The sequence below is a fragment of the Phoxinus phoxinus genome (genome assembly GCF_949152265.1).
Source record: "Phoxinus phoxinus genome assembly, chromosome: 25".
In the NCBI taxonomy this organism is placed as follows: domain Eukaryota; kingdom Metazoa; phylum Chordata; class Actinopteri; order Cypriniformes; family Leuciscidae; genus Phoxinus; species Phoxinus phoxinus.
In genome coordinates this window covers 18541095-18567903 of record NC_136900.1, presented here as the reverse complement: position 1 = coordinate 18567903, position 26809 = coordinate 18541095, and the positions used below count along the sequence as shown (strand labels likewise).

Sequence of the window (26809 nt, the reverse complement as noted above, 5' to 3'; positions counted from 1 at the left end):
CAGTGTCGCTCACAGCCCGGCGGTGCCAGGCTGAGTCAGAATGGCCTTTTCTCTTTCTCTGCACACTCAGAGCCAGCTGTGAAAGGCTGCCACACAGACCAGTGCTTCTTCACTGTCTCTTTACTATGTCAAGGGATGGTAAACAAAGGGACAAGTGAGTTAAAGTCATATTAGCCTAATGAACCAGACTGGCAAGGCTGAGTTTGGATGTGGTCTAGTCTTGTGGTGAAACATCCAGGCTTATGACCAAGTTCAGCCGGTTCACCCAGCAAGGGGTGCTCCATGAACCATCCCCATTGTGTCCTGAGCGAGACTCTTAACCCCAGGGTGCTCAAAGCGGATTGACCCAGCAATAAATCAAAGTCCTTCTGAAAGCAAGTCAGCGACCATCTTGAAAAACGCCCCTGTGCAGCTATTTCCGATCATGCCAGTTCAGCAAGGATACATTTCAATCACTTTTTAAATCACTATCTATCTATCTATCTATCTATCTATCTATCTATCTATCTATCTATCTATCTATCTATCTATCTATCTATCTATCTATCTATCTATCTATCTATCTATCTATCTATCTATCTATCTATCTATCTATCTATCTATCTATCTATCTATCTATCTATCTCCCACCCACTTTGGATAAAAGCATCACTTAAATGACAAACTACTCGTTATTTGTTTGGATAAAGTAAGGAAATCTTTCCAAAAATAAGTAAGATAACTAATACAACATAACTGGAGTTGCCTGTAGATTCATAGCTCTAACTTGATGACTGAGTCGTTTGTATGTGAGAAGGTGAATAAAGAGCCTCTTTTCTGGATAAGATCCAAACCACAGTGTTGGTAATGAACACCTTATGTGTCAAAAGACGCACTTTTTGACCCCCCCTCCCCTCCCCCCTCCTTTTCCGTATGCACCACATTCGGTTGCGTTTAGAGTCATTCATTACAAATGGAGCCCCCACCCCCGGCCATGTGTCCCATGACAGCTGAACGAGCAAACTTTCTGGCAAAGGTAGAGAGAGAAGGAAAGCTTAAAATCCATTTGACACAGGATGTTGAAAATGGAGTCATCAGGCATCTAACGTACCTTCAAGAGCCAGACCTTTTCAAAATATGAAAATCCATACATTTAGTGGGCAATTGACACTGCTGGTTCAAATACGATCAGATTACTTTTGACCTTTGGTCAGTTACCATGTGACTGAATCCGAGGAGTCAGAATAGGGTCAACCTTGGGTGAATTTTGCAGTAAGTGTAACAGAAGCCGTAATGACCGTGCTACTGCGTAACCTGTTCTGTCCATGTCAGTAGCAACGGCTTTATTTAGTTTGACCCAATTCCCTACTTTGATCCCCTCTGCGGCAGTAGCCTTACTACATGCAATCTGACATCATTTAAATACTTGCAATGGTCTCTAGTTCTGATGTAAATAAGCACTGAGAAAACGCCTCACATTCAATCTGTACTGTACAACCAGACAAAACTATTTGTTTTAATTATATAACTTAAACAAACGAGGGTGGTTAAGTCAACAACAGCATTAACAATTGTGATTCATTGTTTGCCCTACAAATCTACATATTCAGCAGCTAAAATGGCCATTGTCCTGGCAAATACAAGCTAGCCTGAACCAAGTGACCTCATCAAAACAGGGAGTCTGACAAAACTGTCTGCTTCCCTCTGAACTTCCTGTTGTGAGGCATGGACCTTAAATCCCCTGTTTGCTGTCCAGCACCTCTTCCTGTTTTCCACATGCCTGCTGGGAGTTTGTTATTGTCATCTACCACAGCTGGGCTCTGGTTGGACATGTTCCCTGAGCAAACACATCCAAACACATGACACTCTCCATGCAAAATAGAGCCTGAATCTCCTCAAAATGAGGGCATTCTTTCCTGTTGTGGGATTTTCCGGTTTGCAACCCGGTTATAAAAATTTGGGCCATTTTGTAATTTTCTGGTGATGAAAGTAAAATACTTCGGCTAATTATTTAAACAAAAAATGCAATGATGAAACCAAAAATAAACAAAACTCAAAATTAAACATATAACATTTATAATTTGGTAAAACAGGGTTTTAAGTGTTGCAAATTTAGCCCAAAAACTATATACATATATATATATATAAATTGTCATTAAACTAGATAATTAAAAATAGTTACTAAAATGAATTGAATCTAAATAAATGTAACAGATTTTGTCAACATGGATTACATTACTGTATCATTTCAGTTGTAGGATATGGGATTTGTGCCTTTAAAAAAGCGCTATACACTTCATTCATCTCTCTTAATGCCAGATGTTCATATCCGGGAAAAGACAGAAATACAATGGTGATATTTCTAAATGCTTCCTTCCCCATTAAGTGGCGAGCCTGACAGATCTTCAAATAAATATTTGAAACAGTCGCATCTGGTTTTCGATCCAAAGGAAGGAGGTCAATGAGAACGCAGCCCACTTGTTTTGACACGTCGCTCGTATGCGATGATGTCAGTAACATTTGACCCTGACCAATAGCCAGCATTTCCTGCAAGGCTCAAGGCATGTGTGTCTGCTCAGATCTGTCAATGCACACATCCTGTGCCCACATCACCCAATGAAGTGGTAGTCATTCAGCACTAATTCTACCATTGTTAATGTAAAAGCCTGGATATCGTTTCTCCAAAACAAAACTGGTAAGCTCTTCTGTATGTTCAAAACAAGTATTTTGAAGAATAGCAAGAAAGTCTGGCCATTTCATTAAATCTTAAGTGGGAATTGAGCAGAAAAACAATAAACAAGCTATATATGATAAGTTTAGCAATCAAATCAAGAGCATTAAAAGGACTTTGTTTACTCAGTTGGTTCATGTAAGGCCAATTTATCTGACCCTTAACAGGCCTAATCCCTATATTCTTGTTTTCTACAGGCAGCAATGCTCACTGAGGCAAACAATAAAGGAAATCAAGTACAGTAGTAGGCCTACTAAATTGCTGGAGGGGCTTATATTGAAATGCAACACGATCATACGAAGCAAAAGAGATGCAAAGACATATTAATCTGCCATCATAATCCATTCACTTTGCAGTTAGAAAAACAAACGCAGAAAATATTTTTGTGTAGACATCTGTATATAACAGATTATGATGCTTATAGGACAAATAGGTAGAGAAGTTATAATAAATATATATTTTAAATAAAATTAGCTCTTATTCATTTAATGAATTTATATTATTCATCAATAATGAACACAATAGCATCACAGTGACTCTCTCATCACAATTGCGAGTGTAAATCGCACAAAAAAAAAACGTCAGGAAACTTGATGGCGATATCTGATTCGCTAACAAATTATCAATGAACTTTGATTCTTTGGAATCTGTCAAACTGGTTTGCAAAGGCGTCTGAATGATTCACGATTCTGACAATGTGCAATGGATCTCCACTGGAAATGAGAAATACGTTTTATGTGTTTACGGATATACAGTACATTCATTTGAAGCGTTTTTGGCGTAAGAACTATGAATTGTAATGAAATGCTGCTTGTGACAGAATTCCCCCGGCTTTCCCAGAACTGCTCGCAAATAGTGCATTCATAAGTCAATTTCTAAAAAAGAGTTACCATTTACATTTAGACAAAGTGTCATGAATGAATCATTAAATGACCATAAGCACTTTTAAATGTCTACAAAACATAATTTAATGAACTCTAAATTGTATGAGATAGTGAATTGGAAATAGTATTTTTAAAACCAGTGTATCTATTCTGGTATTTCTATTACAATCAACGTCTGTATTTGGTATCTGAGAGGCGACTGCGGGTCTGACCCATGTCAGGAATGCAGTAACAGTCTTTACCGTCTTCCAGAGAATGAATATGTACTTGTTTTGTCATTAATTAATTGCTCATGCAATCAAATTAATCAAGAGTTGATTTTTTTTTAGAAAGAGAACTTTATTCTTATTAATTTTTTCTGCTCTTCTCATGATAGCTGTATGAGATGTAAAGAGAACTGTGTCTAAGGTCATGAAGGTCAATAACGCACTAGATGTCCACTAACGCATACTGAATTCTTTCTAGGATTTATAGCACCATTGGTTTCATTTTTCTACGGCCTGTGGACGTGTGGAGAACTTTGAGAACTTCTCTTCTCTGTTGACGTGTTAACTGGCGTGAGGGCGGGACAACCTGTCACTCACATGAGATCGACCAATAGCAAACCACAACCATCCAATCAATTCCCAAAGGACAAAATCAAGTCCCGCCCTACATTTTTTCTTGTTCGAGAAGCTCAGATATACTATCACAACTTCCATTTCATGCCGACTTAAACAATTTACTAAACACAAATACACTTTAAGAAAAAAATCTGTAGAAAAACTGATAATGTCCTGGAAGAAAATGACCTGTACTTTATCCGGTAAGGTTACGGACATTTTCTTCAACCCTAAACCGCATTAAAATATCATTAAAAAAACGTGCGTAAATCAAGATGAAAAGTCAATACAGAAAATTCCCTTATATTAACACGGTACATTGAGCGATACATTTACAGACTTTTCTTAGAGTGTATAATAACCCTTACAAAAACACCACACATACCGATTATGTATTACCATTGAATACACAACACTGATTGTAAGCTCCCACATGTGAGTGCTCATTGAAGTAAGCGGTCAGGCCAAAACACATGCTTGGCACATGCCTCTCATTTAACAACCAATTAAGCTGTTGAGGTATGCTCTTTAAATATGTTATTAGGGTGAAAGCAGCAATATTTCTATAAAAATCTGAACTATCATTATCGTCCTGACATGTCATTCTGAAATGACATGCTGTCTCCCCGGGGCTCTTCTGGCCTGGCACAAATGGTGCTATATTGAGAGACCTCATGTGCCCTATGAGGCAGAGATATCAAGCTGCCACCTTTGGCACATAGTGGACAGATGCAGAGATTGACGCATAGCATACCCTTGAGAAAAGCCTGACCTCAGATGACTGCTTTCTGAGTTAAACTCCATGGACCATTAGAATGACTCCATGCATTGTTCAGAGAACCATTGTGGTCTGTTCTCTAAAACAAAAGGATGAACACACAGTAAATAAGTCTCATTTGTAAGTCTGCTTTGAATCAGCAATGATCAATATGCAAGCTCTGAATCACCCAGGGCAAAGTGAAACCAAAACAAGACTGAAATCATTTTAAACTTTGGAGACAAATAGTTTACATTAGCCAAGGTCCTCACAATTGAGAGCCGTTCATCAATGGTATCATTTTTTGAACGGGGCATAGGCTTCAAGGGAATGTTTTAGGTGTTTTAAGTCAGCATGAAATTAAATTTCCAAATGCATGTTGTTGATTTTATTGTGAACAATTCATCTGTGGATGTTTAATTTTTTTTAATGTTTTGACCTAGTTCTTAAAGGGATTGTTCAACCAAACTTTTAAATTGTGTCATCAGTTACTCACTTTCATGTCGTTCTAATCCTGTATGACTTTTGTTCATCTTTGAAACACAATATTTCTGTCCCTCCATTGAAAGTCTATTCACCCAAAATTCGGACACTTCAAAATGTTCATAAAGAGATTGTAAAATAAATCCATATGAATCGAGCGGTTTAATTCAAGTCTTCTGAAGAGACATTTTGGCTTTATATGACGAACAGATTTAATTTAGGCTTGTATTCACACATTAACATTGATCAGCGAACATATTATATGGTAAACGTAAGCTCAACCGTACTTGCTTGACGCACAAGAACAAACCTCATTAGTTCTTGCGATGGATTGAATGTTCTGGCGTGACACGCATCAAAGGGATAGTTCACCCAAAAAGAAAAATTGTCCATCATTTACTCACGCTCAAGTTGTTCCAAACCTGTATGAATTTCTTTCTTCTGATAAACACAAAAGAAGATATTTTGAAGAATATGGGTTACCAAACAGTTGCCGGGCCCCATTGACTTCCATAGTATGAAAAAGAAAATACTATGATCGTCAATGGCTACCGTCAACTGTCTGGTTACCAACTTTCTTCAAAATATCTTCTTTTGTGTTTATCAGAAGAAAGAAATTCATGTTTGGAATATCTTAAGGGTGAGTAAATGACAGAATTTTCATTTTTGGGTGAACTATCCCTTCAAGCATGAGCTTCCGTTTGTCCTCCACATGGAGTTCTCAATATGCGAAAAGAAAAGAAAAAAGGCTATTTTTAAGTACTATTTTTACTGTAGTAAAAGTTGCTGAACTTCAAATCAATAACATAGTTATTTATCAGTGCAAGTTTTTACTTTTGGCAGTTGTTGAATGCTTATTTTAGTTCCAGCCATCAAGACATTTATATTGTACATACAGTAATAGTAAGATGTCAGTACGGTATAAATCACCAACCTAATAACAAGTAAAGAGTAATAATAAGGTTCACGTTGTGACAGGTTGTGCCAGTTGTTTGTGTGGCATTACACCAGATGTACAGATACATTTCATTTCGACAGATTTTTCATGGAGTTCCGAGCATGGTTTGGAAGAGGCACTATAGGCTAGCGAAAATGTTTCTGTCCTGAGGTGACCCACATGATGTTATTTTCGGTCTAAACGTATTTAGCACTTACCCATGGAGCTCATTCTACTTGGCAGTAAAATTTCTTGCTCATTGGCAGCATCTGCTATCTGTCCCAATAACTGAGGACCGTGTGTACATCTGTGTCACTGCAGTAGATACAAAGACTATTGTTCTGCCCATAGTTGATGGTTACCATCAAATTAGTACAAATTATTGCACTAACCAATCATAGGAAAATACTTTTGCAAACTAAGCTAATGCTTATGATGCAATGCAATCTAATTCTTGAGGAGTCTTGAATATATCCACAGTAAATCCCTCTTTAGAAATAACCCAAAATGAATATTTTTCATTAGAACACATTACATTATGAAATGGTTTCTAAAGCAGATAATAAGATTTGTGTTTCGGTGTCAATCATTTCAAACAATGTTGGATACTTTAATCTGTCTTAAAGGAACCGTATGTAAGAAATGTATTTCAATTAATCATAAAATGGCCCTGATATGTCAGTAGACATTAAGAAATCATGTTCATTTCAAAAACGTATATCACTGACTACTGTAGTCCAGCCAGGATATTGTCATTTAAAAGTGAAGTTGCCGCCCTCAACTGATGTTGATGTTGTCATGTTGTGTTTTGGCCTGATGCGCCACCCTCCACCTATCTACCAATCACGAAGTCAGTAGTGTTTCGGCATCCGGGTTGCCAGCTCAGCTCTAGTCTTTCCATTGGAAGCTCCTTGTAGCAGCCTACGTTCCTGCTGGATCCTGCAGCCTATCTGGCAACCTCGAGTCAGGGGGGAGGGGGAGGGGATACACCGCTCTACAGTAATTTGAAAGTGATTGCAGTACCAGTTTTGGCCACAATCTTACATACGGTTCCTTTAAGTAAAGAACATCGCTCTTAAAGTGTTCAAAGTTTCACATGAATTAAACCTTGAGTAGTTTAGAAACCATGACACAAGCAAAATGTTGCATAAATCTGACACGCATCTGAATTCTGCCATTTAGTTTGTTGTTTCATTAACGTTAATAACACAGGCGATAGCAGGTTTATGAGACTGCTGTCACTTTAAGACTGAATGTTGTTTCAGAAAATGTTGTATTTCTAAATGAAAGTGAAATATATTCACATGATAAATACTAAATACAACTCATCTGACAATAAAGATTTTGAGGGATAGTTCACCAAAAATATAAATTTTCTTATTTATTTACCCTCATGTTGTTTCAAACCATTATGACTAGGTTTGGGTATCCTTTGAATTTTATCGATTCCTAGTTTTGATTCCAATAAGGTAACAAAAAAACTATTTAGATATCATTCACATTTATTAAGGTTTTTTTTTGCAAAACATTTTGTTGCGGCTGAATACCATGAACAAAGATCAGCAGGCTAAAGAAGACTTACACAAGGAACAGCAAAAACTAATATAAATAGCAAGCATGATTAAAGACAAGTAAACACTCACTAATTAAATAAGAACAAATAAATCCATTAGCAATTGCACACAACTGAACAAAGATACAAATTAAATAAACAGTGTTACAAGTTTTTCAAGTAGGTCTAGTATTCAGCTACAGAAACTGTAATCAAATGAAAAGTAACACTGCACTTTATAAATACAATATCATTACAAATAGTTACAAATGTTATTCAGTCAAGATCAGTAGTGAATTTTCTCTGTCTTTTGTTGTTTGATAAACGTTAATTACACACACAGCAGTAGGTTTATTTGGCTGCTGTCACTTTAAGACTGAATGCACGAATCCAATACACTGTTATACAGGCGTATTGTTTCTGAAGACGCCAGCCTCACAGGCGTTCAGATATTTTGACATAATTTTGTGTGTATTTGTCCGTTTAAGTGCAAGAAGAAGCGAAAAAGACGCAATTCAGTATTCGTGCACGCATTTTTTTGTGCATGCGCGTTGATTCTTCTTGCGCCTGAATGGTTTAAAATCACATTCAAATGCACACAAAGGAATCAATAAGTCGAACCGAAAATTTTACTTTATAACAGGTTTCCTTACCTTAAGTATCCAATTCCAGAATTGGAATTGATTTTCGATTCCCAACCCTACTTATGACTGTCTTTCTTCTGTAAAAAAATGACATGAAATAATTTACTGAATATTAGTTGGGTGCATTCAATAGAATGGAAGTACATTGTGACTCATTTTAACACTTTACAATGCTGCCAAGAGTGTCCGCAGAAGTTTCCACACGGAGAGTAGCTTGATTTTCAAGAGTAATTTACCATGAGTCACGATTTTCCAAGAGAACATTACCATAAGCAATTGTATTAAATTAATTTAACCAGATATTTATTCAGTTACCTTATGTTGTGTTCTGCCGAAGAAGAAAACTCAAACAAGTTGACATGAAGGTAAGTAAATGACAGAATTTTTGTGCGAACTATCACTTTAATTTGCTTCAATGACAATACAAATGCAGCTAAAAAACAGCTAAATGTAATGGACAAGTTGACACTTTCCTGGAATGGAACATGGAAAGTATATTGAAATTTAAATCTATTTACAATTGCATTAAAAAAAACAGCTAAAACCATTATAGCTAAAAGCCAAACGCTTTTTTCGTTGTGTGGACATTGCAAAAAAAAATTTTGTTCCAAAGCAATCAATGTGACTTTTCCACTCATTATGAAGGCCATAGAGATAAATTGTTTTGTTTTAAAAAAATTTTTATCTATATCTTAAAATTCAAATATGTTTTGGTGTGAATAGGGTCAAAACTATATAAATGTTTTTATTAGCCACCAATTTCTAAGGTTCAGTTCATTTGAGACACTGTCAATTCTTTCCTCTCCTTTGGAATCCTGAGTAGAAAAGTCCACACAGATCCATTCCTAGGAAAACCCTTCATCTCTTTACAAGGTTTCCACTTGTTCCCTGCAACAGTGTACTCCAGAGTCATGGTGCGGTTCAGCGTGAACACAGAGTCTCCTCTCACTACGGCTGTAAACAGGGACCCTTTGCTGTTGCCATAGTGCCCAGGCATCGATGTCCACTGGCCTGTGGTGATGTTGTAGCAGTCTATCAAACAGCGCAGGAAGTCGTCTTGGGGGCCGTTGCGTATGACGTAGAGGTTGTCCCTGTGGGCCACCATGCAGTGTCCATAGCTCTGGTGCTTCAGAAGTGTACTCACTAGAACCCACACATCCTGGTTTGGGATGTATTCGAAGATTTCACTAGTCTCCATCGGCTTCCACAGACATACAAAAATTCGACTCATGGCTTTAGTGCATGCGACACCTGCTACCGGTCGAGGTAAAGATGCTGCGAATGTCCAATCCTTTGTGGTGACGTTATATATCTCTACGGAGGACATGATGGTTCTCTGAGACTCTCCTCCGATGGCGTAGAGGCAGCCTTCTAACCCAATTAGGGTGAAGTTGTACCGTGGCTGTCTGGGACCTGGCAGCAAACTCCAGGTGTTGGTGACAACATCATAGCAAAAGCTAGCATCAACGGCCCTCTTGTCAACGCCATGCACACCTCCAACAATGTAGAGTCGGTTGTCCAAAACAGTCAAACCAGCAAGAGAGGTGCTGGCCTCCATGGGCAAGGCAGTGAGGACCTTCCAGTCCTTATCATCCTCATTGAGGTAACATACTGTCCTTGTGGCAGCCAGAGGAAGCTCATCTGCAGTGCAAGTTGAATGTGAACCTACAGCCACGAACACACTAGGAACCAGAGACTCAACGTATTCAGTCAGCTCCTGAGGAAGGTACTTCAAATTCTCTTGCAGGTCACGGTACATATTGCGGATGAACTGTGCCGACATCTCATGGAGTCCCCATAAGCCATAGGTGGCCGAAGCTTGATACATGAGTAGGCAGTTGTCGGAGTTGAGCAGATCTTGAAGATGTCTGGAAAGAGGTTCAGCTTGAAAGAAAGCAGCACATTCAATGGCTTCCAAAATCTCGTCACCGTTTAGAATGGGTCTATCGCCACTGGCCACGGCCAACATGATTACGAACCCTTGAGCTTTGAGATTCCTCACGTGAATCTCTTCTTGATGGCACTCTACCATCCCCGATCTGTAAAGTGCCCTGAAGTATTCGCATTCTCTTAACAGGAGAGACTTGTTTGTTTCAAAGACACAATCCCCAACTCTTACCTTGACAATATCCATGTCTAGCAGCCTACTTGATTAAACTGGTCTTGTGCTATTAAGCTACAAATACTCACTGTTGTTTAAACCCAATTGTAAGACATTTAGCCTTTGCTTGCACTTTGAGCAATTGTATCTTCCAAAACTCTACCTTAGCCTCGCGTGTCAGTTAACAAAACTGTCCCACCCCCCTCCCTCCAGCTGGCACATGGTGTGTTGGGATTCAGTTTGTTACTAAGATAGCACTTCCTATAGATAGCAGCAGTGCCTCATGACATGACATTAAACAGAAATGGGCAATGACTTAAGAGAGGAACAACATACTTATAACACTTTTGAAGGACTTATAACACTTTTGAAGGTCAATAATATGAATTACACTGCATCTGTGATTTATTGTGATGATTGGTTGTTTGTTCATGCTGTTTGTTAAGTGTCATTGTATCCAACAATTCAATTAATAGACTTGCTTTATAGACTATTGCTTTATAGACTTTTATATTAGGGGATATTTAGTGCTTGCTAAGGCACTGTTAGTGCTAGAGACGTCTCAAATTGTGTGGCTTGCAAATGGATTTCTACACTGTAAAAAAATCCATGTACAGTATTTCAACTTAAAAACTTTAATTCAATTGTTATCTTGAATTAGATACAATCAAATTGGCTGAATAAGTCACTTCAACTTAAATTTGACTCAAAAATCGAGTTAAAAGTAAACGTTTTCATAAAAGTTTAAAGTAATGTGCACGTTGCAGTGACTTATTTATCATATCCTTTTTATACTGTCAAGACATCAGACAGACGATAAAACAGAAGTAAATCCCAATGTAAATCCCATCGATTTACGTTGAAGAAGGGACCTGTGCCGAGGGGATAGCATAACCCATATGTCCATCCATTTTAATACAGATTTGGGGATAATGCATAAAAATTCAAGATGCACATACAACTCCAAAATGCGTGCACAAAACAACTTTCTTTCATAAAAAAAGAGAAACATAAAAATAAAAGATTTTATTTAGTAAAAAGACTAAAACAATGTAAATTAAACATGTTGCCAAATTGACTAATTGCGATTAATTACATCTAACAAGTATGTATGTATATATATATATATATAGCCTAACTCATATATATGTTCTGTCGGCTGAGCAAATATGGGCAGAACTCTTTATTGCCCTTTACTTCAAAAAGCCTTTTAAAGGTATACATGTGAATTAAACGTGGCACAACGGTCATCATCACAGTATGCTAATGCCTATCTAGTGCAAGGGATTTCATCAATATGCTGATTGAGGACTGTAGGAGACTCCAGGCACAGGATGGTTCTGTCGGGAGAGACAGAGCCGTTTACACCTCAATGACACATCTGTACCATTTGCTTCACAGATATGTGTTCTAATATGTAACTATGTCATGTTTGGTCTAATCTGACAGCTTATAAACTAAAATGAATGGTAGTGAACTTAATAGAGATATTAAAGTATTCTAATGTACAATCTATTAAAGTATCCTAATGTACAATCTATGTACTATTGCTTAAACATGCATTGAGGAGAATATGTTAATGTTCTTCTCCCCCTCTTGATCACCACCCATTTGTCTCATCTTTTGGTTTCCTGTCGGTCGGTTTCGGTGTTGGTATTCCACTCATGTTTAACAATGCTTTGCTCAAGGTATAAGGAGGAAAGGTAACTGTTGATCTTGGAGAAAGGCTTTAACCCCGCCACTCCCGCACACCGGCGCGTAACCTCATCCTTTATGAGAAAGGCTTTTACGGCCTCCTTTGCACAACAGTGCATTTATACAACTAAGTTTTCTATACAGTATGTTGTTCCATTCTACTGTCTGTATATTTAAACATGTAACTTAATAAACAACTTCGCCTGCTTTGAAAATCTTTCCTTTTATCACTGATGATGTTGAAAGCTAAAGTCTAAACGTTCAGATTAAATCCTAGTTATAAGAAAGACCTTTACCTTTAAAGAATAAGAGGTTAAAGAATAACAACAACGTTAATGGAGTCAGATTAATATTTGAATTATACACGTCATCCTTCAACTGTCTTTTGTTCCGATTATTGGTTCAAAATAGCAGCGTAAGCTTCCAGCCTTACAGCAACCTCTGAGCAACCACTCTGTACACCCTAGTGACCATCTAATAACCATCCAGAACACCTTGGCATCATCCAATGCACTAGCAACCACACAGAGTACCCTAGCAACCACTTTTTACAAATTCAATTTTAGTTTACTTTGCTAGACTGACTCCATCTTGAACTCTTCATCAGAACAGTTCAACATTAATGCTTTGTGGAGGTTTACCTCTCTATTAGAGTAGATCAGACACAGCAGAATACATCTCAACATGGGTCCACTCTCTGCTCTGATAAAAAGTAATTAACCCTCCTGCAGTGCAAGTTATGAGGTAATTGCAGGTCAGTGGACATGCTGAGGGCTTTCATATCTCTGTAAGAGATCAACCTGGGTTACCCAGAGTGCTCAGATTCATTATCTCCACACACCTAGACACAGCGGGTGCCCTCACGGCGTTACTATGGAAACCGTACCGGTGGAGTCCGCCTTGTCTGTCTTGAGTGTCAAAAATCCAACCCCAGTCTGCCTAAACACTTATAGCACTAATAGAGTCAGCATGACTGTTGAACTTTGACACACACGGGACACAGAGTATAACCGCAATCACGTGTCTTAGCCCTTCACAGCTGTTTATAATGTGAATTTGTGCTATGGCCACACGTGATGAAGACAGTGGAGACTCTTGGCCTACGTGACCTCGGTTACCGATTCAACTATTGGTGATAGAAGTGATTTATATAATAGTCCAGCTTGGCTGCAAGAAGACACGATTAGTATCAAAGTCTAAAATTAACCACACATGCATGAACTAATGTGCCTCAATGAGCTAAAAGCATGATACCAAATTTGTAAACAAAGGGAACAGCTTGATTTCGAACCATAACAAGTAAAAAGGTCAGCATGTGTTTATGTTCCCCGTGCTGAGTCATGGTGAGCCATGTGCTGGACCATGTGATCTCTTTGTTTTGATCATGTGATGGCAAATCCTGTGGGAGCGGGGCTAGGTAACAGGTTTCAGTGGTGTAACTCATTGTGTAAGTTGGGTGTTATAAAAGCTGGCAGGGAATTTACCGGAAAGATCCAGAATATTCTAATTCTGCTGTTTATTCCCCTTTTCTCTCAGTGGAATCACATGTACAAGAAAAAAAGTAAAAGCCTTTTTTAAATTAAGCATTTAAAGGAATATTTTACCCCAAAATTAAAATTGTCACCATTTCTCACCCTCATGTTGGTCAAAACCCGTATGAGTTTCTTTCTTCTGTTGAACACAAAAGAAGATATTTTGAAGAATGTTAGTAACCAGACAATTGACGGTAGCCATTGACTTCCATAGTATTTTTTTTCCTAATATGGAAGTCAATGGGGTTCATCAACTGTCTGGTTAACAACATTCTTCAAAATAACTTCTTTTGTGTTCAACAGAAGAAAGAAACTCATACAGGTTTGGGACAACATGAAGGTGAGTAATTAATGACACAATTTTCATTTTTTTATGAATTATCCCTTTAAGATATTTTGAAGAATGTACTGGCTGCACGTATCCATGCATTTACAAAGAAAAAGGAACTTTCAAGCTTTAAAAGAATACAAAAGCTTCATAAAGGCAATCCAAATGACTTTTTTGGAAGCCATATACTATATTCTTGCAACTTTTCAGGAGTAGATTCATAGAGACTGGAACTAAACAGAGTATTACTGACAGACTGAGAAGATAGATGCTGCAACAATGTAAAATGTGTTTTTAATCATTCAAGCATGAAAACGAACCTCAAAAACAAATTCAAGACTTTGTAAAAGGATATAATGTGGCCTAAGTGTGCAGCAGGGAACTATATTTAGAGTAGTGTTACTATAAAATCTCTCACTCGCACTGTTTTATCTAATAAATAAGAAAGCAAGGAAGGCAAAGAAAGGGAGCTTGAAATATCTTTTTTGTGTGGGTTACAATGGCTGAGTCAGGCATCTCATCAAATCCTATAATTTTATCTCAGAGCGGAGGAAGTGAATGGAAGAGTAGGAGTGAATTGAGAGAAGTGCGTCTGACTTCTTCAGAGAAAGAGAGGGTGAAAAGGTCCAATCGAGTGTGTTGTGCAACCGGCTTGATGTTATCAAAGCACATTGACTGAACTACAAAAAAAATACGATCAAAGAGGGACCGAAAACTCCCCTCAATCAAAAACAAATCGATCACAATTAGAAACCACATCTACTACGGCGTAAAAGAAAGAAGCATACACATCCAAAGAAAGCGCAAGCTTAGAGCACTTTAAAGGAAGTGTGTGGGAGGATATAAAGATAGAAGGTGAAACCGTCTATCAATAGGAGAAGATCGTGTGTTGTTGTTCCCTACCAAAACACATGCTGGGACCTCTGCAGGACCAAACCACATCAAGCCCTTTGCTTCCCAGCTGCATAAAGGAGTTCGTGACTTCCACAGCCCACTACAAAGAGCGTAGAAATGAATGCTCTGCCAACGGTAAAGGAGATGTTTACATTCAGCGAGACCTACAAAGCACACTTGGCAGGGCGATCGACACATGACGGCATGTGTTTCTGGCGTTCCGTATGAGTAACTCTGCCACCTGCTTCTCTCTGAGTTCAGCAGGTGACCTCTGAATGAATTTTAAGCTGCCCAAATACTCAGATCTAGTGTTTCTGAGCTCCTAGTCAATACAGCATTTGTCAGCCTCTTTACATATGGATAAATATTGTTTATGCAAGGTTCTTCAGAGGATTTACTATCTGTTCCATATTCTAATTTTGCTCATTTGTGAAATTACACCACTTATTTGCTCAAGAGTTAATCATTCTAGCCTTTTAATTAATTAACAAAGCCACAATCATGGATCCTTGATGACTGTGCTAATTTGTCCATTGATTAGCTGAGGAACTAAACAGTGGGGTCGCTTTTTAATTGCCATCTGCTTAACTAGCGTTTTGGGGTGACAAGCAGATGACAGTGGGAGACGCCATCGGGGTCTTCACAACAGTGGCCAAAAATCCATGCCCACCTCCCTCCCACCACCAAAGAACAGTTTCTATAAATATATCACAAACAAAATGAGGATTTTTTTCTCTTAATTTAAAAAATACATAAAGAAATAAAATTTAAAGTATATATTGCCACATGATTAAATTATAAAAAATAATTTTCTTTATTAAATGTTAAATAAATAAAATTTTAATTATATTGCCAGAACATACAAACTTAAAATATAAAATTAGATTTTTTTTCAAATGTAAATATATATATATAATATATATATTTATTTTTTTTGCAAATAAAATTTCAATAATATTGCCAGAACAAATAGTAACTATATATTTAAAACAAACAAACAAACAAACAAATAAATCAATTCATTTTCATTCATTCATTCATTCATTCATTCATTAATAAATGCATGATTTCAATTATATTGCCAGACCATAAGTGTCCAGCATATGAAACCTCTTTCATTAATTTTTAAAGGCATCCCAAGATGCACCTGGATGCTTATAATTCCTATTTCAGGCCTATGTTATGACTTATTTTATTGACTACTATTATTCAAAAATGTGTAAAAGAGTAATATTTAATGTGGAGGTTTGTTGAAACCTGACTGGTAGTGTAAATATCTTGGGAAAGTAATAAAACGCCTCTTTGTTTATACATTCACACTACTAGTGTCGATAGAATTGATTTCCTCCAAAGTCAGGCTGACAACAACTGTTAATTGTACCACTCTGGGGGATGCAAACACACAATCCATGCATCTTTAAAGAGATTCATCCCCGATGGCATGCATTAAAAATAACAACAATGCATCCCAAAACACACATTATATCGTTTACTACCTCTTTTGTTTACTCTCTGTGGCCATATGCAATGTGCATTATAAATATTGAGCTGTCTCCCTGGCTTTGTGTTTGAGGGGTGGGCCGAGGGTGGGGGGTAGAAACACTCTAGATGCGACTGTCAAATTGATTGACAGTTAAATTAAGGGCTAAAACAAAAGAATCTGTGACTCTCGGAGCATTTCACTTGAGATGTCAGATGCTTCAGACCATTGCGCATCAGTGTGCGAACAAGCATTTTCATTGGCTGGTGTAAAGTCAAGTCAATTGAGGAGGGGTTCAATTTTCTTGTACTTGATTAAATTATTTAAAAAAAGCTTCTGTATGATCATGTCAGGCAAAAAGAAAAGTAATTTCAGAGGCAAAACAAGCTCTTTTATTAAGAGATTAAGAGAAAACAAAAAAAAAAGACAAAAGTTTGTTAAGGGGTCGGTAAGACTTAAAATGTTTTTGAAAAAAGTCTCATGCTCAGCAAGGCTGCATTTATTTGATCAAAATACAGTAAAAACAGCAATATCGTGAAATATTATTACAATTTAAAATAAATAAATTCTATTTTGATATACTTTCAAATGTAATTTATTCCTGTGATTCAAAGCTGAATTTTCAGCATCATTACTTCAGTCTTCAGTGCCACATGACCCTTCAGAAATCATTCTAATATGCTGGAGTCTGTAGAAACATAATTAGTGATATTGCAATTCTGACCGATGCCAATAAGCTGATAATTATTGGATTCTACAAGTAAATTGGATATGCATTTTGAGATTTGCATTAGATAAGATTTAACAGTGTTATCTAAATATCCAATGTCATCCGATAACGAAAAAAAAAAAAGTCTGATAACCGATATAGTACCTATATATTGTGCATCTACAAAAAAACTGTAATGTGTTACAGTGCCAATTTTAGGCAGGATGGTTCCTTACTTTTTTCTACTAGTGAACACTAGCTTTTTCTCTCTTTAATAAAGAATACTTAAAGTCTGCATGAAATAGATGTTGCGATAGTCTCCCCTATTGTTGCGTATATCCGAGTAAAACGGTTTCTCGGGGGAAACAATATAGGGCGGGACTTTTTCCATTGGGAATTTATTGGGTGGTTGAGGTTTGCTATTGGTCGATCTCATGTGATTGACAGGTTGCCCCGCCCTTACGCCAGTAAACACGTCATCAGAGAAGAGAAGAGATGACGCTGCAAGAGGTAGGAGATTTTTTTTTTTAAATCAAGATAACGAGGACATGAATTTAAAATTAATAATGTGTGAGGATAGATAATTTATCCTAAACACTGCTATATTCCCCTCCCAGAAATGGCATGCAATGCATTTTTCCCCTTTTCTGTGCTCATTTCATGTGATGTACAAGCAGATACATCCATCCTTCTGATGAAGGAGATAAAAGAAAGTGGGCTCAGAGTGGGACAGTGTTATAAGAGCGGACTGAGCTTTCTTTTGGGAGAGCTCGGCGTGACCTACATTCCACAGCCCCCAGTCATAACACTGCAGGGTCATGTGACTACCGCCCTCAGTCAAAACAATAACATGAGGAGCAGCGGCTGAGGCTGGGGGCGGGGCTCCGGGACGCTTGCGTGCAGGAGGAGGCTTTGATGTCCTAACTCTTTGCAGGTGCCGAGAGAAGATGGCTGGGTGATAAACTCTCTCTTTACATGGCAACCACAAAAACACAACTGCTTCTTATTTCAGGGCAAAAACCTGCAGACATTGGACAGGAAACAATCTTCAGTGTCATGACTCGACAGATTTCACCATTACAGTGGGTTGATGTAACCTACACGACATTGTTAAAACAGCAGGGACCTTACAAAGAAGATCTTAAAGGAACGGTTCACCCAAAAATGAAAATGCTTTCATCATTTCTCACCCTCATGTCCATGCGCTGTGGGACACAAAAGAGGACTTTTTGAACAATGTCCACGCTGCTCTTTTCCATACAACAAAAGGATATGAATCGTGACACCAACTGCAATGTCACACAAACCCAACGCTCTGCGTCCCAAATCGCATACTCTCTTACTTATTTCGAATAATTACTTCATGACCACTAAAAAAGTATGTTCTATATGAATGTGTGTAGGATGAATGTAATCCGGACTAACTACATCCGCCATGTTGTCATTATCATGTACCAGTGTCAGTTACGTCGATTCACTGTCATTCACAAATAATCTCCCGTGGCCTCATGGGATAGTAAAGTGTCCATCGTATGCACACTACAGATTCTCACTGGAAGTAGTAGGTCATCCGGGTACTTTTTTCTACTCTTTTATGAGTACTGTGAATTCGGACATACTTTTGTCACATACTGTTTTTCACTTACTATATACTAGGGAAGTATGCGATTTCGGATGCAGTCTCACTCTCACCTCGAATACTGATCATCACCTGCACCACTGCATGAAAGCACACACTTATGCTCAGTCATTGTCTGTTCCTTGTGAATCCTCTACACTCCTTGTGATCTCCCCTCGTGTTCCTGTAAGTTTGCCAGCCATCCACTACCTGAATACTCATGCTCTGCCAGCAACGAGGTGTGTGCTCCGTTCTTCCTCTGATCCATCTTCAAGATCTCCTCTTCACTCTGGTAGCACAACAAGGACTCTGTTAAAATACTATCAACCATATAGAACCTGCAAACATTGCCATCCTGCCAATCAGGTGCCGTCGGTGTATGAATGGGTGAATGTGAGGCAGTATGTAAAGCGCTTTGGTGGCCATGGGTCTGTTAAAGCGCTATATAAATGCAGTCCATTTACCATTTACCAATCAACCATCCAATTGCCATCTATACCATCAACATTGATTGTCTTTCCTGCACCTCTGTTAATAAATACACTGCTGTGATTGGAAACTAACACCTGTCTCTGAGCCTGATGTTCGCTGACAATTACTGGCATAACAAATATTGGTTTAATATGGTACGAGCTAAGCTGACGTCTTGATAATTCGCCATCTCAAACATTTCTAAAACAGATATTTGGAAGTGAAAAGTCACAGCTCAACATGTTTCAAGGTCCAAGTGACACCATTTGCATTTTGCTTGTCCTGTGTTTGCCAACTGGCAGTGATCTTTTATGGATGATGCACTCTCACTAAAAACACAATGCCCGAATTTGGTAGAAACCAGAATGTATTCACAGAACGCTATCTGAACTTGTGCTGACCTCTGATGTGCCAAAAGGAAGTATAGACACAGACCCTCTAGGGTTTAATTACATTTATGCTTTAGGTGTAATGCGCCGTAATGCTGCACTCTAGCATATTGTCTATTTGTTATCCTATGCTTCCCACCCATATGTCATCTGATTAGACCGTTTTTACTAGAACTCTCTAATCCACGGAGATTTAAAACCCTAATTTAATGCTGCCAGCTCACCTGAGCCTGATTTCTCCTTTTCACAATTTGAAAAAAATAAATAAAATCAGTTCCTTGAGTTGTTCTGGTCGCAATGTCAGCAAAATCTTCAAATGATCAACAACAACAAAAAATCGTATATATATATATATATATATATATATATATTATCAATTATAATCATCCATTAGGGGGCTTTGTTTAACAAAAAAAAATATGTTATATGCCATTATCTGATTAATTTGATTAATAATTGCCATATGTTCATTGACACTTTAATTTAATTGCACTTTTTAATGAATAGACAGCATTTTGTCACACAATAGACATTTTAAAATGATATATTTAAAAGTATTTGGGAAAGCAATACATTTTTGAGATGCTAGGTTTCATCATTTTAATTAATATCAATAATTAAAGTTAATTGACATCATTCATTTAATTACATTTTAAACAATTGACAGCTCTAGTTTCTGTAAATAACAAATATCTATTTCTTGTATATAATACATATTTCAAAATAAATTGAACATTTTAGAGAGGATACATGTCATTCATTTTAATTTCAATTATTAGGTTAATTGATACATCAATTAATTGCATGTTTTAATTGAGGGCTTTCACACTGCGTTTAACCCCAGATTATCGTCGTTCTAAACACCGCTTTTAACCCTGGGTAAAAGAAAGTAAAACGATGTGGTGTTTAAATGTTACGAATGTTACAACCATAGCGTGCCTCATATTCACGTGCTTTGGTCAGTAACAGAAACTCAGCGTGTTGTGTAAACGAGATACTGTATATAATTGCTGAACCACAGAACCACACGTCACAGCAGACTGAGGAGAGCAACGGCGACTTTTTCGAGTCTATATCTCGCAAATCTGACTATAACGCAATTGTGAAAAAAGACTGACTTTTTCTCAGAATTGCGAGTTTATATCCCCATCACTATCTTCTTTTCTCTCCAACATGGTAGATGACGATGATCATGTTTTTTTATTTTATAAACATTAATGGTACAGACTACAGCAGGAATATTAGGCTGCTGTCACTTTAAGACCGCATGCATTGACCGAATATATTGATACACATCCAGTTTCTTTCTCAACTGTTCACTTGTGACATAACCAAGAGAATATTTGCCGAGACGGGTATTTTGTTTATGTGTCCATTTAAGCGCAAGTAAAAGAGGAATCAATTCGGTTTTCGAGCGTTGTCTGAAGCGCGCCTCTCTCTCCAAATTTCCGCCTCTTCTTCCGCATTTAAAATCATTTGAATGTGTAAATTGGCAAGACAAAACATGTCCAAATGATAAACTTTCACTCTATGATGGTTAAACCGAGCAGTTAATCCACGAATCACGTGTGCCGAACCGTGGAGCCTGGCTCGTACGGATCACGGAACAACTGCGATCCATTGCGTCCCTAATATGGAATTGCGTCGCAATTCTGACTTTTTATTCTCAGAACTGTGTCATATAAACTCAATTGTGAGAAAAAAGACAGAATTGTGAGATAAAAGTTATTTTTTATAATTTTATTTATTATGTATTTTGTGGTGGAAACAAGCTTCCATAAACGCCATTAATTTTGTTTAATTTCAATAATTAATTGAATCAATTAATTGACCATTTAATTGCATGTTTGAAAATACATATATTCTATAATAAATTATAATAATAAAAAGTACCTGAAAATATAATAAAAAGACTAGAAATAAATTGTCATATACAAATTTAAAATATGTAAATAGTGTATTTTCAGGTTTGGAACAAGTCAAGGATAGCATGTGGTTTGTGGACAGAGCATATTTTTATCTAATACAATAAGTGATTATATCTTTGAATACACTTTGATTGGAGCATATGTTTCAGTGAAAAGGTAAGTGATTGTCTAACCCTGCCCTCCAGTTCACCTCTGAAGAGGATTCGGAACTGTGGACTAAAGCCCCTCTTGTCAGCGCAAACAGTGGGGGTCTTTGTGATCAGTCCGATTAGACGTGTAAAGCTGCATAAAGCCACTTTTGCTACAGGTTATCACATTTTCGTCTATACGTCAGAGGTCATTATGACAGAACAGCGGCTAACAATAGTCCAGTGTGGTTGGGAGATTTGCCATGTCTACTTTACATTGAATTGACAATAATAATCAAGTGTGAATGTATACTCGCCAACTAAATCACACATCGGGGGTCTGTAGAAGCTTTTTGTTCACTTGGACACATGTGCTTTGGCCTTACATAAGGTAACTGCTGAAAACCTTGAGGGATTTCCCTCCCGATTGCTCCAGTGTGTCTCATAAAAGCTCCCCAACGCCTTGATGTCCTTCTGAGGTATATGACCTAATGAATCTGGCATGAGATGAAAGTGAGGATATGCTCTTTTTTCTTTCTTCCTGGGAAGGTATAGGAAAAGAACGACATGTAATAAGAGAATGAATGTCGCAAATTCACAGTCAGATGTAAGATGTTCAATTATGGCTCATTATGTTTTATTCTCAGAAACCATTTGTAGCACTTTACATAAAGTGCAGTCAGACGTATGTGTAATTGCACGTTTTATTCATCTTTGTCTGAGATATAGTTATTATTTATCAGACGATTTATGTAAAGGCTAAGCATCGAGCAGTCTAATGGGTGGGGGGGGGGGGGGTGGGGGGGGGCACAGCTGTTTGCAGAGCATGTCTTATCATATGAATTTTCATAACGACGTTCATCCTCAATCACAGCAGGGGATCACTGTTTACCTTGTCTCCCTGTCTTTGAGACATCCTGTCTGCGTCCCTCAGCCTCTTTCTAAATTGCCTCCTTAGATGAGCGAGATGATGAGGATTGATCTGGACAAAGAGGTAATCCCAGAAAATAAATCTGAAAAAGCTTCAGTCATATGCTTGATATAAGGATCTAACCGATTGTTTTACATAGACCCTCATATAATCTTACACTCTATATCCATTGAAGGCTACTTTATGATCTTACACCCTGCAGTTATATACATGATCACTTATTATGCATAATAGAACAAAAAATATTTGATAAATAACAAGTTTGTGACTTTCAGTGACCCCATGCTAGCTAAATGTACAGCTGAATATGACTCCTTGCATTGCATTGAGACAACAACAGTACACATTTAGTTAAATGTAAAAAATTAAGATAAAACAGATATATCTACAATGTAGATATAGATAGATAGATAGATAGATAGATAGATAGATAGATAGATAGATAGATAGATAGATAGATAGATAGATAGATAGATAGATAGATAGATAGATAGATAGATTTATTTCAATTTATGCCTTCAATTTAAGTACAATCAACTTGGATATTTAAGTCATTTCAACAACTCACATTAATCTGACTTAAAAATTAGTTGAATCTTGTATAACTTGTAAAAAGAAATGTTGAAAATTGTTTATTTTTATTCACTTGAATAACATGTCATAATGTATTGTTAATCATCAAATTGTTTTACAGTGCATGCTTAAATATTCATTATTGTTCTAATTATTATTTATAAAAGGTTATTTGTTGCTAACACGCATCATTATCAAACTATTAAACATTATTATTATTATTTCATGAGAACAATCCAGCAATATTACTCAAATTAGTCACTGTGCAATTATATAAACTGTGCAACGTGGTTGGTCTTTTTATACAGCCCAAGCGCAAAGCTCTCAGACGAGGTATCCATGCGCGTCGCGAGCCATTTACCAGCACACTATTCATACTGCTCATGAACTGTCATACATTTATATTATCTTTCTCGATTTTGCCGCTTAGTATTTTTTTTCCCTTTTGGAACGATAAAGAATTTTGATGAATGTGTTTGTTTTTAATTTGAGCGTATTGAGTCTATCCGTGGCGGAAGGATCTGTGCAGCAAGTCCAGCGCCCAAACACGAGAATTAAGAGTTAATACGGTCTTCCCGCTCGCTCTCACACACAGACACACATCAACAGAGCAGCGCCGACCAGACTCAAAAGCGCAAACGTGTGCAGTTCTCTCTCACTATGGGTGCGCGGGGACATTTGTGAATAATTACCGGAGTTTGACACCTTTGCAGAAGAGGAGTCGGAATCCTTTTGCGAGCATTTGTGGGATTTTTCGAGCGGAGTCCCACTACTAAATATTTTTTTTGTAGGGAATTCGGTCTTTACTGTGAAGGACGGAGTGCCGGTGTTTCCCGGTCTTAACCACGGTTACGCATCCTAAGGACTAAGAATCGTTTTAAGAAGACAACGAAACATGTTACTTTCCAAGTTTGGATCTTTTTCCCATATTTGCAACACAACCAACATCGACCACTTACCGGTGAAAATTCAACTGCAAGCAGGTATGTGACGGTCTCATGTCATAACAATATATTTTTTTCATTTTGACTTTAATAGCAGGTCTTTAATCAGCCATTTGCCATTTGCATTTTCTATCTGCTTAATCGGCACGCGCCTGTCCGTGACCCGAGCATGGAGCCATTTTGTTGCCAACCGTGCGTTATACACACGCGGTTTAAATCACATTGTTACATTAACACTGTTTTCTCACTTTCATTTACAGCCAAGACCGAAAGAGAGCCGTTTGAGAAGGTGTATCATGTGGGTTCTGTGCTGGGAAGTGGTGGGTTTGGGACGGTTTACGCCGGTACTCGGATCTCAGACTCATTGCCGGTAAGCGTTGGCTTTGTTTTGGTGGCAGCACATGGCCGCGTTTGGCGCCACAGTCACGCATTCATATGTGCGTTTTCTCTTTTTGTCTCTAGGTTGCGATAAAACACGTTTCTAAGGACAGGGTGACCGAATGGGCTACGATTGTAAGTAAACTAAACTACCATTTTATTTATTTTGTTTTTTATTATTATTAACTAGGTTGTTTCTAATACGCGCGTATTTATATTCCAGAATGGGTCGCTGGTTCCACTCGAGATCGTTTTGTTGAAGAAAGTGGGAAGTACGTTTCAGGGGGTTATTAAACTCATAGATTGGTATGAGAGACCCGACGGCTGGTTGATTATAATGGAGAGGCCGGAGATGGTGAAGGATTTATTCGACTACATCACGGAGAAGGGCGCGCTGGATGAGGACACCGCCCGGGGCTTCTTCAGGCAGGTTTTGGAGGCGGTTCGGCACTGCTACAGCTGCGGGGTGGTTCACCGCGATATCAAAGACGAGAACCTCCTGGTGGATTTACGCACGGGAGATCTGAAACTCATTGACTTCGGCTCCGGGGCCATCCTCAAGGACACCGTCTACACAGACTTTGATGGTGCGTCCTTGACTCTTACCCATCCTTCTTTGCACCTGTCACGCTTAACAAAATGCAGTGTCAAATCCTGGATAATAATAATAATGATGATGATTTTACTTAATAGTCAGCATTAGATTTAAAGATAAGTACTTTGAGTGTTTCGCCCCCTGTTGGAAAAAAAGGATTTTGTTTTATCTGATCTCCCAGTTGAAGGTTTTAGGCACTTTTCTCACCTAAAAATTGTCTTTGCAAGGCTGAAAGAACATTTTAAACCTGTTAAGACTGCAAACTTATGTTTTTGCTTTTAAATGTTTTGGATTGAAAAGTGAAAGACTTCAAACAGAATGACGGCATTCCACATTTAATCTTTTTACAACAATTTTATATAGACAAATAAAATGTACAGATGTTTGTGTGTATTGAGAGAGGGATAGATGAGATAGATAGATAGATAGATAGATAGATAATGTTTGTGTAGAGAAGAATGTTTTGTTGATTTATGACCTTAATATCAGTACATTTGTTTTAATGTTGCTTGAATAATCCATTTAAACTATTTTGTTTGCACTTTAAAGTAATTTAATATAGGTTAAAATGATGAATCTGATATAAGTTAGTGGGATCAGCTGTTACTGCGTAGCATCTGTTTGTTGTGAAACCTGAGTTGCGGGACCACGTGATCCCTTCACGATCCCTGTTTTTGTTTGGTATCCAGGCGACTCCTGGTCTTTGGGGGCCTGTCACACCAACCCCTAGTGAAGGTGCTTTTGTTGGGGGAAGTGACTCACGCTGAAAGCACGGGGAGTTGCCATAGCTTGTGACTGTTTGTACCTGAAAGCGTCCTTTTTAGATCCCCCTCCTGTTTCAGCTTGCTTGTATTTTTGGAACGAGCTGTTCTCCGAGCTCACAGCGAGACTGGAGGAGGGAGGAGCGTTTGTGCAAACGCCAGACCGCTGGCGCCCCCTTTGCTAGAGTCAGCTGACTAGAGCGGCTCATTATATAGTGCTGCAGTGTAATCAAAATCTGTGCTTTTTACGCCAAAAAGGGCGATTATGAAATGAGCCAGAAATCTGGATTGAAAACCAAATGTTTTGTTTTTGTAGGCACACGAGTGTACAGCCCCCCCGAGTGGATTCGTTACCACCGGTACCACGGGCGCTCGGCAACCGTGTGGTCCCTTGGCGTCCTACTGTACGACATGGTGTGCGGAGACATCCCGTTTGAGCACGACGAGGAGATCCTGAGAGGACGCCTCTTTTTCAGGAAAATAATCTCTCCGGGTACGTTCTAAACAGTCTGATCTTTCAGTTTTAAACCCTTTTGTAGACGAGAAGATTAACCTTGCTGCTTTTTTCTGTCCATCAGTGTGCCAGCAGCTCATCAAATGGTGCCTCTGCTTGAGACCTTCAGATCGGCCCACTTTGGAGCAGATCTTTGAGCATCAGTGGATGCGGACGGAGGAAAGCCCGAAAGCAGAAAGCGTCGACATCACACTTCACTCTATCAGCACAGAATCGGGCAAAGAAAGCCTTTGACGGATGCGGGGACACCGAGTGAACGGACTCTGAGACC

General features: G+C 38.2%; 3 protein-coding genes across 3 annotated transcripts in view; 1 reads left to right on the top strand and 2 right to left on the bottom strand.

Moving 5' to 3' along the window:
* The window catches only part of etfbkmt (electron transfer flavoprotein subunit beta lysine methyltransferase), a 325550-nt gene that overhangs the window by 228707 nt on the left and 70034 nt on the right, over positions 1 to 26809 (bottom strand). The gene's annotated exons all lie outside the window — the stretch shown is intronic.
* kbtbd13b (kelch repeat and BTB domain containing 13b) lies at positions 7867 to 10825 on the bottom strand. Its single transcript, XM_079603990.1, has one exon. It carries the CDS (start codon positions 10701 to 10703, stop codon positions 9339 to 9341), a length of 1365 nt encoding a protein of 454 aa, XP_079460116.1. The 5' UTR covers positions 10704 to 10825; the 3' UTR covers positions 7867 to 9338.
* Positions 23649 to 26809, top strand: part of pim3 (Pim-3 proto-oncogene, serine/threonine kinase) — a 4294-nt gene continuing 1133 nt past the window's right edge. The window contains exons 1-6 of the mRNA XM_079603252.1: positions 23649 to 24329; positions 24551 to 24660; positions 24753 to 24803; positions 24892 to 25255; positions 26341 to 26517; positions 26603 to 26809. The exon at positions 26603 to 26809 is cut by the window's right edge and continues 1133 nt beyond it. Coding sequence (XP_079459378.1) covers positions 24242 to 24329; positions 24551 to 24660; positions 24753 to 24803; positions 24892 to 25255; positions 26341 to 26517; positions 26603 to 26772 — 960 coding nt within the window. The 5' untranslated portion in view covers positions 23649 to 24241 and the 3' untranslated portion in view covers positions 26773 to 26809. The remainder of the gene's footprint in view (positions 24330 to 24550; positions 24661 to 24752; positions 24804 to 24891; positions 25256 to 26340; positions 26518 to 26602) is intronic.